We start from the raw sequence: 18,160 nt of genomic DNA, 5'->3' as shown, positions 1-18,160 counted from the left end.
TCACAACACTCACGGGCTACAGGTTCAGTTCACAGTTGATGATGAAGGCTTGTGACTCATAAGGCTTACTTTTAATTAGCCACATGGTCATTAAGATGTGTTAATTGTATGCATTGTGTTAAAGCTGTGTCAAAGTCAGCTAAGGACAAGGCTCGGCGGAAACTGTGGTGTAGCGACTCTACAGTAATGCAGTGTGACCCTGTGTAATTTCAATATGATAATTGGAAGAAGTCCCTCCACCCTCTCACAGACACACACACACACACACACACACACACAATCCCTCTATGGACGAACTTTGGCAGATGAGAAAGCAATACAGCACCCCCTTTTGGTGGCTTCTCTGCAGGGATTAGTGTGTTTTCATCAAAGGGTAACATCAGCATTAGTCCCCAACACCTCTGCTGGCAGGAAAACACATCCAACATTAGGCGTAATCCACTAAAGCAGAGAAATTCACCAGTGTTTCCCAAATTGCACTGATGGACAAATTGCAAAGTGCTGCACACTAATGCGCCCTCCGCACGGCTGAGCCTATCATTCAGTGTTATGTGGCAATTTAGTGAATACGGTGATGCTGGAAGAAATGGGCGGCATAAACCCCTCTCTGAAGCCCAGCAACCCCTCTGTGGCGAAAATTAATTATTCATACAAAAGCGGCACAATAGTATAATTTAGCCCTGCCATGAATTATGCATGTCAGATGTGAGGCCTTAAACAAAGCAGAGGTAAAAAATAAAAATGTTTGATTTTCTCTTCCATTTGCAAAATGAAGGTCACTGAGTAACAGTGAGTTTGAACCTTTCATATCCTCCAAGCTTAGCCTTGATAGCACCAGATTTAGCACAAAAATAGAATAAAAATAATAATATAATAGTGTTTTTTTTTTTTCACTTTCACTGTGGTTGCACAGTGTTTTTTTGAGAGCTCTGGAAGTCAGAACTGGCCAGCAATAGGAGTATAAAATGCCTACACTCATATATTCATAGCCTAAGTACGAAGCCTTAAGCCATTACAACACTGCTGAAGTGTCATGTCAGTGTCAGATCTCTTTGGTAGAGTTATGAAATTTGCCCAGTGGGCTGAAACTGTAGCACGGCAGTCGCCATTTTGGTTCAAGCCTCCAAACAGATATCGGATGTGCCTGGCAGCCAGGAGCCCTGGATTGAACGCAGTTTCGTTCCTCTGAGGTGCTGCCTTTAAGGACTCAGCGCAATGTCGTAATCAGGACAAGCATATGAAAAAGAGATGTGAGGGAGCTGAAATCATGTGTAATACAAACGTCATTGCAAATGTTATTGTTTTGTAATGTTTGTATGGCTTTTGACATGTATTTATTTTTACTTGTTGTTCACAAATACTTTTACACGTAATTAAAAACGAGTCAAATAATCAATCAATGTATGAAAGCGCTCATGAGATAGAAACAAAATTTAAAAAACCTACAGCTGATGTAAATGTATATCCCTCCTCTCTCTGCGGCACAATTTTTGTCACATTATGTCATATTTTCTTCGCGGTAAAGCCATAATCCGTAACAATAGGACTGCAAAAGTAGGGGTTACAAAATGACCCTAAAGGCAACACTGCCTTCACTTCAACGCTTGTCGGACACACGCAGCTTCAAAACATGAACGCTTCAGGTATCGTCCGAAGGTTAGCAGCTCTATCAGGAGCTTCGGCGGTGGGACTCGGGGCATACGGAGCTCACGGTAGGGACTCTACGTTAGCTTACACTCCATATTCACACACGAGTCTTGCCGTTTGGCTGGATAGTAAAACACAACCAGGAAAAACTGTCATGTCAACGCTTACCGCACCAGCCTTCGTCCTGAAAGATGCTAATTTAAGATTAGCTTCGTTATCGACCCAGCTGCACAACTCTAATATACAAAAAATGTCTTGCTAATGTGTAATAGGCTAATTGTTAATTCGGCATCCAAAAAACATACAAAGCAGCACGTTATTTTTGTAAAATTAACAAATATGGAATCAAGGTGACCCGCCTCCTCAGTGTGTCATGGTGGAAGAAGGCTTATTTAACGAGTGGGTCAGTGGCATACGTGCAGTCTGGAGTGCAAGTGGCGTTTCCTGCTAGTAGCTAAATGTTGCTGTGTTTTGGTAACTTTTAAAATGATCATGAGACGGTAGGCTGGCTCATATTACTATCCTGAGTCAGTAATATTTACACTACAATGGCTGACCACACGAGAAAATGCACCAAGACCAATGTTGTCACCATTAACATGGTGCACAAGAAATGACAAAAGTCTAAATTGACCCAAAGCATCATGACAGTAGGGGGTTCATGATCCAGTAAGAAGTCAACACTAAAATAGTATGTGGGGAACTGAAGGAAACCTCAAAGGGAAGTCTGCTGATTGCCATTAAAATGATCAAATGTCAGATTACATGTGAATGTCACATTTCATATCACATGCTGCTTTATGTAATTCTTCTCTTCCATATTTCTTGCTTTAGGTTTCAAAAACAAAGACCCTGATGACTACCAGGTCGTGGTATGTAAACAGCAAATTGTGATATTTAAAGTTTATTTTTCTGCTAACCTTTCCTGTCGATCACTGCTGCAGTCTCCTAATACAGTTCCTTCTTTGGTGATCTGGTCAGAGATCCTGAACTTGATTATGCAGTTTTGAGATTGGTTTTAGTTTAGTGCTCAATTTTAGAGGCACTGTAGCAATATTTTTTTACTCATGTGCCTGTGAGATTTTTTGTCTAACATGTTGATCAGGAAACTTTAAGAAATGTCAAGAGAAAGGAAAAATATCTCTTAAAAAATGATGTGTTTTCAGTCTTGTAACAGACTGTACCTTGTGCCATAAAGGAACTTAATGAAAATGATGTAATAGGTGCATGATAGTAACCCATTCCCCCTTTACACTAGTACCAACGTTCATACTGTCTTGTAGTCCATTTACACTGCATTAGTAGCCATCTTCTAGCTTTTCCAGGCAGAATTTTTCTGATCACTCTGTCTCTGTGCCTGCTTCTCCAGCTATTTGAAACTGCCAACAAGTACCATTTCTACCACAGCCTGGCCCTGCTGGGTGCTGCCCACTGTGGCAAACCTGCTGTGGTAAGTATGGAAGCCTAATACTGACTCCAGGGCTGGATGCACTTGAGTGTCCTCTAAAATTGGACTAATGTGATAGTGTCATTCTGCCATTACCTGTCCATTCCCACTCAGAAAACCAGTCTTCCTTTAGGTCATAATTACAAACCTGTGGCATAACAGCTGGCAATGGAGCAGTGAAATTGTAGTTTGTGTGTGTGTGTGTGTATGTGTTTCTTGGCTTTATCACATTATGACTAATAGAATTCCCAACATATGTCAAACCTGCAGTGCCAAGTATTTGTCAGCTAAATGCTATTTAAAGATTCGTTAACCACAAAATGTCTGATTGAAATCAACAAACTGCATGAAAAAGAGATGCATGCCAAATTACAAGGGATGTCTGTGGTGGCCAATCCAATCAATTTCTTGGATGTCACATCTAGTTGGAGCTTTTGATGAAGATTATTTGACTCCAGGCTCAGTGTTTCCTGTGGGACCTCATGTACTTACGTTCTCCACCTCAGAATGAGCCTAACTTATCACCCCACTACCCCTGTGTAACAGTGCTACTTCAAGGGACAGTTTACCCCACCCCCCACCCCAAAAAACATATTTTCCCTCTTACCTGTAGTACTATTGTACTAGATTGTTTTGGTGTGAGTTGCAGTGTTGGAGATACCGGCCATGGACATGTCTTCCTTTTTCCAGTATAATGTAACTAGATGGCACTCGGCTCATGACCCGGTTACTCAAGATAATCCACAGACAGTTTCATGTAGGACCTATTTTCTTTCTGCCAAACTACACCCACCAACTGTATCACTGCGCAGAAGGATCCATGCATCTACTGCTAGCTCACCTAGCACCACTGAGCTAGCTAGCGTCACAGGTCGGCTGAGGAGCACGACATTAATCTTTACATCTTGCACTATCACAAGAATCAGCCTCTCGTAGATGAGTAGATGCACACTTCCTTCTGCGCAGTGATATGGATACACAGTGTAAGGTTTGATACCAGACTTGGTACTTTTAAAGGTACCGACTGAATTACATTGGTACAATGGAGTACCGATTCACGTTAAATTCATCCATGCCAAATTTTGGTACCTGAGAGTGCATCTTGGTGAGAACACAGGATTTAGACAAATGGCGGAAGTGCTACGGAACTCCCCAAAGTCTAGAGGCTAGCCACAGCTAGTCATGATGTCTGGAAAGAGACATTGCTGTTGAGTTTTTCAAATGTAGTTTTTTGGTGCTTTGAGCTCCAGAAACCGGGTGCCACCCGGTTCCATTATATTGGAGAGAAGGCAGACATCTCCACAGCTGATCTCTCCAACACTTGACAACTCACACCAAAACTATCTAGACTGATATATAGCACTACAGGTAAGAGGATTCTGGGGTGAACTGTCACTTTAAGTTTGGCTAAAAATGGAAGAAGTTACACATATATAATTATATCATATTTTTTGAGTCATTTGAGCTCCTGCTACCTTTTTGTCTCACAGCTGTGAATAGAGAAGGTGACGTCTTTGAAAGTTACCCAGCTCTGCTGTGAAGACTGGTAGCAGCTATACTCCGGTGATTTTCCAGCTAGGAGCACCTCTGCTGTTGCCAGGGGGTGCGGGTAAAGATTTTGGAGTAACTCAGCTAATTTGAAGAAATACAAATTAGGATCCGATAAGAAATAAAAGAAAATTATAACATATGAACACATTTTGGTTTAGGAACAAAATCGATGCACAGATAGGCTTTCATCATAATGCATTATGGTAGTTTGCAACCAAAGCGGAGCAAAACATTTGGCTTTGATTGCTAATATGTTTGGACAGGCTGAATCCCCCATTCCCCAGTACACTGTCATCTGTAACCTTTCAGCAGTCATGTGACAGGTTGCCAGCTGTATACTTCAGTCTTCAGGCTGCAATTTGTTGATAACCAAACTGATTAAAAAAAAAAAAAGCCATTAAACATATCTCTCATGTGTCTCCTCTATACAGGCTGGTACCCTCTTGGTAGCGGGCATGGGGATGTTCTGTGGCTCTCTGTACCACCAGGCCCTGACAGGGGACCCCGGTCTACGCAAGGTGGCTCCCATGGGAGGTGTAGCTATGATCGTTGGCTGGCTGTCCATGATCCTCTGAACTGTAACAGTTCGCATCCCCCCCACAGGGCCATGGCGTGACACTAAACTGTCAGACTGTTTAATGGATGAACTGGAGAGCTCATGAGGGTTGGCTGAAAGGTTAAATGTGTTGAGTAATGTCACCCATCTAACCGCTCCCCGTCCTGGGTTGTGGGTGTCAGCAGGAGATAAGGTCACAACCACATTATCTCTTCGCTACCATTGTGGTCTGTTTCTGACTGGTGCCCTTTGACTATTTTGTTTGAGTTTAAAATGGATAAGTAAACGAATACAGTATGTCACGCATTTTTTCACCTCAACAATTTATTGGTCTAACATTTTCAATGGCATTCAATTTTGTACTTGGAAAGGAAATCGCTAATGAGCTAATAGGAATTCATAGGTTTGCAACTGTGAATATTACAGTAGTATATATTGTTTCTTTAATTCTACTATATTTCCCCCTACTGCAGTCGATACAGTTTGCATTTTTCTGTACATTTATACAGCGTGGGTCTGGAAAATAGAGTGAAAATAAAGAAAGGAATGTGAAGGATTTTAAAATGAAATAAAATACTTTTTCTTAAACATTGTTGGGTTTGTAATATTTCTACATGGATGATTTTTATTTCCTCTCCAAACGGTTGGCAAGCGCAGTATGCTTTTCAAGTTCTGCACTCACTGTAAGTACAATTTTGAGGTACTCTACCTGAGCATGTCTAATTTAAGCTACTTAATACTTGTCCTTTTCACTCTACCACATATACTCGACAGTACTTTGCAGATTAAAGGGACAGTTAACCCCCAAATCAAAAACATATTTTCCCTCTTACCTGTAGTGCTATTTATCAGTCTAGATTGTTGTGGTGTGAGTTGACGAGTGTTTGAGATATCAACCCGAGAGATGTCTGCTTCCTGTCTGCAGAGTGACAGAGTTGGCGGGTATAGTTCAGCACCACAAACCAAGTTCCACCGAGTTCTATTATATTCAAGAGAAGGCAGACATTTCTACAGCCGATATCTCCATCACTCTGCAACTCACACCAAAAGGTCAATTTGTGAATATGATTAATTCTTACATAATAAACTGCCTACTATTGTAAAATGCAGCTACAACATATAAACGCTACCTACAGGTCACTGCATCAATAATTTAATCCACTAATGCAAAATCTATGACACAGAGAGGGGTCATTTACTAATAAGTATTTCTAAGCATGCTATACCGGCATGGCTTTAGGCAGTTGTGTAGTGGTAATTTATGAGGTGGGTGTTCTACTAGGTAGAGGGTGGGTTACCAAGGAGGAAGTGGGTATACTCTCCCATATATTCCAATGTCTTTTTGGCTGATAGGTGAATATACTGTAAACAGCCACATACAGAGGTGGGTATACCCTCCATTACGCCACTGGCACTAGGGATAACAATGTCAGTCAGTCTACCACAATGGTCAAGACTCTTGATTACCATAAGACCCATGAATTCTTTTGCAGACATTCATGGTCCCCAGAAGATGAATCATGCTAATGTTCGTCATCCACTTGCTATCAGTGTCGCCACCTGGTTAACTTAAGACTAAACACATGCAAAACTTCGTGTTACTGATAACAAGCAAATGTTAGCATGCTAATGCTCTAAACTAAATTGGTGAGCATGGTCAACATACCTGCTAAACATTAGCATGTTAGCATTGTCACTGGGTGCACTTTAGCATGTTGAGGTTAGCATTAGCTCAGAGTACGTTCTATATATTTTTGACAAGCTGCTTGTCTGTATATTATTGTTTATTTTGAATTCCCAATTGCAGTTACCACATGTGAAAAGAAGACAGTTTGTAGTACCCATATAGATCACATCCGGGTCCATGTCATTGGTCCGACAGCCCACTGGTCCGACATCCCATTAGTTTGATGGTCTGCGGTGCTGAATGGCTCCCGGCGGGCGTATTTCTACCTTGATGGTGCGCTGCGACCAGCTCTGGGTCAGCTGGGAAAGGCTTGAGGCGAAGCAGGCTCACAGCTTATGTGTTTGCCACTTTCTTTTTCATTTTAACCCACACCATGATCTTTTCCTAACCCTAACCAAGTGGTTTTTGTGCCTAAACCTAACCAGACCTTAATCACAGGGCATCATGATGATTTCAGAACGGACTTCGGAACAATGGGTTTAATATGGTCGGAACAATGGGCTGTCGAACCAATGGGCTGTTGGACCAATGGGCAGTTCCCTCACATCCACTGCTAATTTGGGTGCAAAAGCATGGAGCGATTCACAGCTGTCATAATATTGAAATGCAAACTAATCCCAATTGATTAACTGATGCCAGTTAAACAGGGGTCATCAGTGTGTGTGGCTCTCAGTAAAGGGTGGATAAACTCACAGGATTCGCCACCTATAGCAGTCGAAGGAAATCATCTCTCTTGCAGTGCTGAATGTCTTCACAGCCTCAAGCATTTGATCCTCTAAGTGGCAGAACACAAAGGAGTTCATTACCCATGGCCTCCCGTTAGCCGGGGCCGTGTTCCAACCACTCCGCATTCAAATTGAAAGTGAAATCCATTGAAACACTAATTCGCCTTCCTGACTGTAGGCCCACGAATGGGGACCTTTAGAAAATAGCTGTATAAATCTTCGGGTCAATTTGCCGGGGTCGGCCCATAAGCCGAGGCTCCGCTCAGAAGAGAAGGCGCTATTGACTGAACCCCGTTGCCAATGAGCTCTTGATCACGACTCATAAAACCCTCATTAGAATTAAGTAGCTATTGGGAAGCATTCTGCTATTTCAGGACCAAGCAATCACACAGCACACAAAGCTCTGACACCCAGTCACATATCTCTGACTCACAACTTTTAGAGATTATGGGAGACACCTGACTGGAAGTTACAGGGTGTTCCGCACTGTCAGATGTTTGAAGCGCCATCATCAAATTTTCAGCTTGGTGTTAAATACTTGAGAGGAAAATCATGTGATATTCTGACAAGACGTGAGCTGCAAATTTTGACCAGTTTCACACCGCAGTCTTATTTTAGGGCTATTTATTCCCCTCCTGACAGCTGACATTCAGATGTGTGGAGACTGTTGCTGCCAGCACAGCACCTCTGTGTTAAAATCCAGCTGGATCACGATGTTCTGCTCTGGCAGACCTTATTTAATGTGTGAGCACATGGGAGAGGAAGAAATGGAAAGTGAGATAAAGGGAGACACTGCCTTAATCTCCTTTACCCTAACTTTCCAAGTTATTCAGACAAAGCTATTCAGTCCTCTCACTTTGTATAAACGAATTGTATTTGTCTTCTTTTTACAGCACTTTTCTCCTCTGTTTATAGCGCCTTTTAAAGGAGATTCAGTGTGTCTTCTTCTGACACTTATCAACAGAAAAAGACCCTTTAAGTTCAAAGGGAGAAAAGATCCCTGCAAAGAGATCTAAATTTATTACAAATATGAATACAAAAAAATTGTTTCACTCCCTCTGAATCAGGATTTAGTATTATGCCACATTCACTTTACCATGTACTAGGGATTTGGATTGACGCATCAATTCAATCATCAACCATCCAACGTCCATGATGTAAAGTGAAAATATTGATATATATTGTTATCTTTAAATTACCCCTTTATTTTGACATTTCAGTGGTACATTCAAACAGTGTTAGCGGTCTACCGCCTGGCTGATAATGGTAAGCACCCAAGGAAAAGACAGCGACGAGCTTTACTGGTATCGTCTCATATCCATCCAGAATGGAAGTGAACCAAAATCGTACAGTAATCGCAGACTTTTTGTGATATCAGCCAATATTGTAGCTATTGTTGTAAAAAAATCCATATCATATTGTTATGAAACTTGTGATTTACACCCCTCGCATCTACCCTCACAAACATGGCTGGACGAATCTTTAGCGAGGGTATTTATGGATATGCACTACAAACACAGTGTAAAATAGTTTTGATAAGCATGAAAGTGCTTTTTTGACCTTGCAAATATAGTTGACAAATCAATCCAAGCTCAAGGTTTTGTGCTTCCATCTGTATAACATGGTCTTCGTATACAAATGAATATCGTAACAGCCACTGAGCTCCGATTTCAGCAAATCCATCTCCATGACATCTCAACAAACAGTCCAATGTGCCAGAAGATGTTGTACATTTCTGCAAACCATGAATACGTTAGACCTACTAGTATGTGAGCTGACTTTGTCATTGGCAGGTGGATGGGATTGTGGATGGCGTGTTACCCAGGCGAAACCCCTGACAAAGCTGCAGACCACTATTGGAAACCAACAAACAACAAAACCGATTGTTTTTGAGTCTTTGCTGTGTTTCTAGAGGCTTTTTAGCCACCAAACACGGGTGTTTTTTTGACAACCCTTTGCTGTTATTCCAGTGGAGATAGTGCAATGAAAAACTGCTGGGTTTTTTTACCAACACATTGCTGCTTTTCTAGCAGGAACTGTGCCTCCGAAACTGGGTATTGATAGCCAAAACATGATCTTTTCCTAACCATAATGTAGTGGTTTTTGTGGCTAAACCTGACCACCAAGTACAGTGCCAAAATTGCTACACTTGAAAGCTCCAGAAAAGTAGCTTGAAGATGGACCTCAATTCTAGATTGGGAAAAAGAACCACTCTAAAACCAACAACAAACCAAGTGACATGCAGTAGACCTGGGGCTTTTGGGCCTCTGGAGGGGTCTGAGTTTGGGTCTCAGCCTTGGATTCTTTAAGGAACAGTTTTGGAATATACATGTCTTCACTTTCTGACAGAAAGTTAGACAAGATGATTGATGCCATTATCATATCCACCCATTAAATATAGAACAGCTGATCCCTTTATGTCTAACAAAACAAAATCAGCCTACCAGAACTGCTTAAGATACTCATTTGCAGACTAAAGCTTATTTATTCCATTCATGCAAAAATGAAGTGTAAAAATGATTATTCAACATTTTACGGGGTGTTATGCTGGACTACTTGTCTCTAAGCAGTTGCCAGGCAACCAGGACAGACTCCAGATAGTTACTATGCCTGCATGGCCAAGAAATAGTCCGGCACATAACCCCCTGTGAAAAGGCAAATTGTTGTGTTGTGAATTATTGATTTGGAAACTGTCTTGTTACCATCCCCTGACACCTTTTATCGAAGCTGCTCCAAATGTTCATTTGCCTTCCTGGTGCAGGTTTGACCACAGTACCAACTCAGCAAAACTCGGACCTCCCAGATACAGGCGTATTGATATTACAGTCAATAGTATCCCCTTGCTTATGATCAGGTGATCTCCATTGATCTAATTATGTGACATCTAAAATATGAACACTACCAGGACACTGAAACTGAAGCAGTGTGTCTTGTATTAAATGTGCTTATAGGTACTGTATGCTGTCTAATCCACACTTTATATAGCAGGATAGTGTGCAGAAGCAAACCAACTGGTAGGAAGTCTGTCTGGGGTTTTGCCTCTGCATCAGTCTGTACTGTAGCGAGTGTCAGAGAAAGAAGAAGCACAGATACTAACGGTAGATATTGTTAATTATCCCTCCAGGGACTTCCCCTGCACTTCACAAGCTTTCCCTATCCTTTACTTCTCTTACCCCGCAGACGGATTTAATTACATCAGCTTCTTCTGTGGGGGGGAACGGCTCCTTGTTCCATTGATTTCTCAGTCTGAGTCTGTTTTGGTCAAAGATGAAGAGAATGGTTGTGTGAGAGTCATCACTCATGAGTGAGTAAGGTGATGGAGAGCTTACAGGAGCTGATGGGCTGACTGTGGAAAGGCAGAAGACCTGGAATGAAACACTCTGCCCAGGCCATCTTACATGATTACCCACAGCTTCCTCCCCTCTCATTCACATGGACCAGGGGGCACACAAATATCTCTCCACAGACACACGCACAGGCAATATATTAAAGTGCATGCTGTATAATACACACCAAATCCTCTCTCAGGCATCAATCAGGTGGCGGCGCCTCGCACAGTGGAGCGGAATGACTGTAATGTCCGTCCCGAGCGCTCCCACATCCCGGTCCCTCCGCTGACCTTTTCAAGCCACTTAAATGATGGTCAGTGCTATCAAACCCTCAGATAGATTATTCCCTCACTTCAATGGACACTGAGGCCCCGCCACTACAGCCTCCCTTTTCACAGCTTTATACTCAATCATTTCACTTCAATCTGCAGCACAGTGATGACGGCCATGCATCAGAGGAGCTAAGGGGATGACACCAGGGGGAGCTGCCATTGTTACCATATCGCCATAACCGCTATCAGCAGCAGCCGTCTCACAGAGCAGTGTAATGTCTGGGAATTGTTATTAGCCAGCTGGGAGATGGTAGATGGTGGCAATGGTTGGGGTTATGCTGCTTAAATGATAACTATCTATAATGACACTGGGAAGGTTTACAACTGAGAATAAAAGTTGAAAGTCATAAATCACCTCTCCTGTGACCATAACATTTTAGTACGTGCTTATCACTGCTAATTATTGGAAAAAAATGCGTTTTTTATTACTTTGAGAAAAGACACTCAGCAATGGGCAGCAAGGTGTGAGTTTCAGTACAAGCCCAAATTAAACATGTCATGCTTTATTCTCCGAAGTTTTTTTTTTGTCAGATCATTAGTTACACTAGACTAAAGTTGTGTCTCAAATCCAAGTACATACTAATTAGAGCACATTACCTAGTATACTATTATCAATGTATCATTTATACTAAATGAAATTATAGGATGTGTGACATCAATCAAACCGCGCCTTTGGAAAGCTGCTCCGAGTTAAACTTCGCAAATAGAATCTGAACATTTTACCCAAGATTTAATTTTATTTTTCTTTCCTGATCATTTGTATGCCTTTGCGCTGGTGACAGCCGTAGCCTGAGTCATTATGTTTTTGGGTTTTCCGTATCTAGGTATGTACATCTGTCCATTCATTGGTATTCAATTTTGGCTAAAACGTCCATTTGGACTTAATTACTGACTGATTCGATTTTGATAGTCAAATGTCAAAGGGAAAGGTCACTGTAACCTTTTGTCCGTCCTATCCCATTCTCTTGAGGGTGATATCTCTGGAGCGTCCCGAGGGAATTTCTTCAAATTTTGCACAAACGTTCACCTAGATATTGAGGATAAACTGATTAGATTTTGGTGGTCAAATGTCAAAGGTCAAGGTCACTGTGACCTTGTGTCCCTCCCATCCCATTCTCATGAGGGTGATATCTCAGGAACACCTTGGGGAAATTTCCTCAAGTATGCCACAAACATCCACTTGGGCTCAAGGGTGAACTAATTAGATTTTGATGGTCAAAGGTCAAGGTCACTGTGACCTCACAAAACGTTTTTGGCCATTACTCAAGAATTCATATGATAAGTATGACAAATTTTAACACAAATGTCTAATTAAATTATGAACCAATGACATATTTTATCCCAGCATTCAAAGGTCAAATACACTGTGACATTATGTTCTGCAAAACACTTTTCTGGCTATTATTCAATGCCATAACTCAGAAACAGAAGGGGCGACATTTGGTCAGATACTGAATTAGTGACACTAATTTGGGTGCCCATCTTGAAACAGCTTTCTTTGCAGCAACATCCATATTAGAAGCATCGTCTACTGTCACATGAGTCTGGACATGCGTAGATGTTTTCCTCATGGTGGGATATTGTTTTCTGTAAATGTACCTGCCTCACCATAGAGAGCCTGTCGGACCAGTCATCAGAGCCAGGCAGCACTTCCTTCTTCCATTGTAACCACAAAAAGGTAATTCAAGTTTAAAGCTGTTTCACCACTACCCACAAGTTATTTATGTTTTTCCAATTGTGAGCAGCTCCTCCATTTACTTGTGCATTGCATTGTGGCAGAACACTTTGATCCTTAATGGGTTAAGACTAAACTGGTGGTAGTATTGTTGTATCGGACATTTAAGTCTTTCTTAGAAACCATTTTAATGTGTTCAGAGTAAATAAAATAATGTGTAAACACTATTTTGAAAGGAGGGTTGTAATGTTGTTTTGGATACCTTGTGGTGATTTAAAGGTCACATGACTGGAGGAAATACACAGTATAAAGACAATGGGACCAACCTCACTACCACCCTGATGAAGGAAAGCTAGATGAACACAATTACGTGATATGTACAATTTTGATGAACAAGACTCTAATAATCATTTTTGAGAGATCTTTTCATACTTATTTCGTGCTTCCTTTTTTTGCACAAATATATATATATATATATATATATATATGTATATATATATATTCTTATTTCTTTCCCTCTGCTGTTTCATCTTCCTTTCCCTATTTTCATTTCACCCACATCAGGGTCCTTCCCCTCTTTCATTCATATTCTTTTAGCACCTTTCCTTCACTCTTTTTGCTGAACAAGCGCTGACTTCAGAGATTGAATCCTTGAATACCACACCATCACTTGACCTGAAACATTTCCACCACACGCCTGCAATTTCAGCCTGATTTGACTTGCAAAGGGGAAGATTTTTATGGTAGCACCAATTCTAGACAGGGGTGATATATGGAGGAATGTCAAAGGAGCTGGTAATGTTTTTCCATTTCTGCCCTTTCTGGGTGAAAAGAGGGCAAAGGAAGAGAGTAGAACTTCAAAGCAGTGAGTTTAGGAGAGATTGCACTCATTATTTTGAGCGTCTCACAGTGTCTGCTGAAGGCCAGGGTTGTCTCTCATTTGGCAGACGGGTAGTGTCACTCCCTCAGCTCGCTCATTAAGTGCTGTTTGGTACAGCATTACCTTGATAAATGTTCCACTTATGCCACAGAATAGGCTGATGAATCAGACACTGTATGGCGCTACACAGACAGCTCTTCTCACCGTGAGTGAGACTGCAGTGTGAGAGGTAGCAATGATCCATCGACAGGCTAAAAGAGAGGTCTGACAGGTTATTTCAGACACTATCAATCCAAAGAAGTTTAGCAGTGTGCAGAAAATGAATAACTTGGAGAGTAATCAAGGAGGTTTATGCATGCATATTAAACAGCAAGTGGATCCCATATAGTGTGGAACAACTGCCAGAGATCCTTGGGTGTCCCAGAAAAGTTTCACTATACAAGACGTTTCAACTTTGTTTCATTCAGCATTCAAATGATGAAATTATAGCTGCTGCGCAGCAATGGTCGGGGCCGGGCAATTTTAGGCAAAAACCTTGGTAGTCTCTAATCCACACAACATGATGCCTGAACTTTCACATTAGAATGTCCGTTCTGCCTTAGCTGAGGCTTGAACTCACAACTTCTGAGACTGAGGTCTGTCTTCTATCTCACTGAGCTAATTGGCAAGTGACAGTTCATGTGTGGCTTCACAAATTGACTAAGCCAAGCATCAGGGTGCCAGACAGTAGCCATCCATGCCATGGAAAAGCAAATTTCAAAGTGAAAGTTCCAAAGCTGTAGCACATATGGTTGATTTGTTATGAATTTTCAAAGTTTTGAAATTTAGAGGCTTGCTGTAGCGCCACCATCAGGACTATTGTCTTGTGTTTCCAGTTGAGGACATCTGGCATGGGACTGGACCTTTATGAAAAGTTTGGGTAGATTTCTCATATGGAAATGTTGCACGAGCTGAGGCTTGAACTCACAATCTTCAACACCAAGAACCATCCTCTATCTCACTGAGCTAATTGGCAAACAGAAATGTCACATGTAGCTTCACAAATTGACTAAGCCAGTCACCTGTGTGCAAGACAGCAGCTGTTAGTGTGTAAAGGCAGATTTCAAACGGCTGTCAAAAATTCAGTTATTAAGACAAAAATCCGAAAATACACAAATTGCATCTAGACAGCATGGAGATGTTGGTAATTTGTTTTTAACAATGATTTATTGGCTCCATAAGTGAAAAACTGATGTTTAAAAATGCCATTTTTGCATTGACTCCAATTGTTCGCATGAGAGCGAAATTCAAAATGTTGTAAAAAAAATTCAGTTTTTGAGATAAAATTCTGAAATTTGCCACACACCATCTACCATGACTCCAAAATTGTGTCTTTTTTTTTTAGCAAGAATTTGCAAGTATATGTTTACAATACCGTTTACAGTCAAACATTTTGGTGAACTGTAGGCTCAATTTTCGATAAATCAAAAATCTGTGTGGACCGTTTGTGTAGGACAGTCTGGAGATGCTCTGTAGCAAGTTTGGTGTCAATTGAGCAAAAATTGTGGGAGGAGATAGGTTTAATAAGTTTTACAGTTTTTGAAAAAACAGAGTGATGGACTTCATCATTTTTTATAGGTTTAAATGTACAAAAGTTTCTTCAGTATTGGGGCTACATTTTGGTGAAAGTTGCAAATCTGTAGCACATATGGTTCATTTGTTGTGAATTTTCAAAATTTTGATCTTTAGAGGCTTGCTGTAATGCCACCTTCAGGACTATTGGCCTGTTTTTGCAGCTGAGGCAATCTGGCATGGGACTGGACCTTTGTGCAAAGTTTGGTGATTTTTCTCACATGGGAAGTATGATTTCCTCGCCCTAAGAGATAAAATTATTGTCATTTTGAAAGACTGTAGAAACGTCCGAAACATTACACCCAGGTGATCCCAGGTAGGAAATAAATAACCATAGCAGCCTGGTCTCACTTCCAGGGTATCAAAATACACTGCTTGGGCAGTGATGCCAGGGGTACCTTTAGCTTCTGTGTGAGACGCACTGGGCTTCTCACCAACTCCATTGTAAACCCACCTGCGTCACTATTAGACACTCAGAGCAGCGGGCGTAGTTTAAGGAGCATGAAAGTTTGCTTAGGATGGGCAGGAGAGGAGTTGGATGGGTCCAACAAGCACAGGACTTTGACCAAAGACACCAGTGCTCGAGACCAACAAACACAACATCAGCTGTAGCATTTGTACCACCAAAACCAAATGTTTTCAGTAAGCTGCCTTTCTGATAACATTTGTGCCACCAAACCTAACCATAGCCAAGTAGTTTTGTTGCCTGCACCTAACTGGCAACCCTTTATACGAGTCAACTCACTTGACTAACATCAACCACGATCTTTTCCCAACCTTACCAAGTAGTTTTGTTGCCTTGACCTAACTGCCAACCCCTTATGTGAGTTGACTCACATAACTATCAACCACAATCCTCTCCTGACCTTCACCAAGTCCTTTTGTTGCCTAAACCTTATTGCCATCACCTTAGGTGAGTTGGTTCACCAGGTATTTTTTAGTGACATCTGCATTTTCCTAACTCATGCCTGGGCAGTGACTTCCATATCAGACACCAATACACTGATGTAGTATGTTTATTTTGAAAGAAACTTTATGTAAACTGTACATTTCCTGTGAAAATGGAGGTGTATTTTGAAAAGACACAATGCATGTAACAGGCTGAAGTTAACACACCGTCCCAGAACATCAACAACAGATGCACCAAGGCCACCCTGCATGTCATATGTACTGTAGATGTGGAAAGTCCTGACCAAGTGGCAATATGTGACGAGGTTGAAGTGAGAATGCGTTACCTAACCTTACCCAAGTAGTTCTGTAGCCTAAACCTCACTGCCAACCCTTTATGTGAGTCGCCTCACATGACTAACATCAACTATTATCTTTTCCAAACCTTAACCAAATAGTTTTGCTGCCTAAACCCAATTGCCTACCCCTTACATGAGTCAGCTGACCAGTTTTTTTTTTTTTTAGCAACATCTGCAATCTTTTTCTAACCATAATCAAGTAGTTTTGTTGCCTAAACCTAATCGCCAAACCCTTTTGTGAGTTGATGCACGTAACTAATGTCAACATTATCTTTTCCTAATCTTAACCAAGTTGCATAAACCTAACCGCTGATGAGGCTTAGCTGGTATCAAGGTATTATGATATACCAAGCTATTTAGAAATCCTGAAGGTATCATTTTCAATACCGTCATAAATACAGACACTCCTCTTTAAGGTCAACTGATACGGAGAAGTTGTATTGAGATGACATATTGTAGTGCACACACACGCCAGAGATCAGTCACTACTGGTGGAAAAGGCAGCTGAACTGAGAATGATGGCGACTATAAGTGGTGGGGATAATGTCACAGGAGTAGTAAAAAAAGTAAATAAAATAAAGGCCTCCACCCCGTATCTTGAGATGACCTCTTCCAGCTATAAAAGCTGTTTATTAGCCACATAGTAATGTTCGACACATCATCTCTGTTCAGCCCACTGGTGTGTCAGTAGCCACCACAGCAACAAGTGTCATCAGGGTGCTTATTTCCTATCTATTCATTATTCTACGGCCATACGTATTGAAACCCAGCAGGACTTGTCTAAGTAGTAATTTTATATTAGAATACAGCATTGTAGGCTAGACAATAACATACCCCAGCTTTTATGTTTATTGATTTTTTTTTTTACACAGTTACCGTCATATACCATAAACCAGGGTGAAATGTCAGGAAGGTACGACGCTGACACCTAGATAAAACACAAAAGGCTGCTCCTGGCGTCATTATAGTAACGCAGGAACTTCTGTCCAAGTGGCAAAATATGAGGGGAAAGGATAAAATCATGTTACCCTTTGATTTATCTTGCAACCCCTTAAGAGAGTCCTGACCACCAGTTTGGGAACCACTGTTCTAATGAAAGATGTGATTAAGTTGCATTATGAGAAGTGAAGGATCTGGGTGAAGGAATTCTTAGCTTCTTTAATCTCTGCTTATTCAAATGTAATAATAAAATACTGAAATACGTCTTGAAAAGTGGACACTTTATGTTGGATTAATATAAACCGGATTCAAGTCCTTTTTGTAGAGTTTGCTGGATTACATTTGTAATGATTTTCTTTGAGAATATGAGCTTTTTAAAATTTATATTGGAGAATATCTATGCAGTGTGTTTAATTTTGATGGACTTTCGATGGGATGAGTGTTGCCAAGGCCACAGGAGAAAAAGTTATTCATTACATTTAATTTAGTTATTAACCTTCAAAGTATCATTATAGAAACTTTGTGTTATATAAT

The 18,160-nt window shown here is 41.0% G+C and overlaps 1 protein-coding gene across 1 annotated transcript; it reads left to right on the top strand.

The window, feature by feature from the left end:
• The first annotated feature begins 1,571 nt into the window (after positions 1–1,571).
• tmem256 (transmembrane protein 256) lies at positions 1,572–5,789 on the top strand. The gene is made up of 4 exons (XM_050067977.1): positions 1,572–1,712; positions 2,482–2,519; positions 3,017–3,097; positions 5,077–5,789. The coding sequence occupies exons 1-4, from the start codon at positions 1,631–1,633 to the stop codon at positions 5,218–5,220; spliced, it is 345 nt and encodes a 114-aa protein (XP_049923934.1). The 5' UTR covers positions 1,572–1,630; the 3' UTR covers positions 5,221–5,789.
• The last annotated feature ends 12,371 nt before the right edge of the window (positions 5,790–18,160 follow it).

This window comes from Epinephelus moara, chromosome 17, assembly GCF_006386435.1.
Source record: "Epinephelus moara isolate mb chromosome 17, YSFRI_EMoa_1.0, whole genome shotgun sequence".
Lineage (NCBI taxonomy): Eukaryota > Metazoa > Chordata > Actinopteri > Perciformes > Serranidae > Epinephelus > Epinephelus moara.
This window is presented reverse-complemented; position numbering and strand designations above follow the sequence as displayed.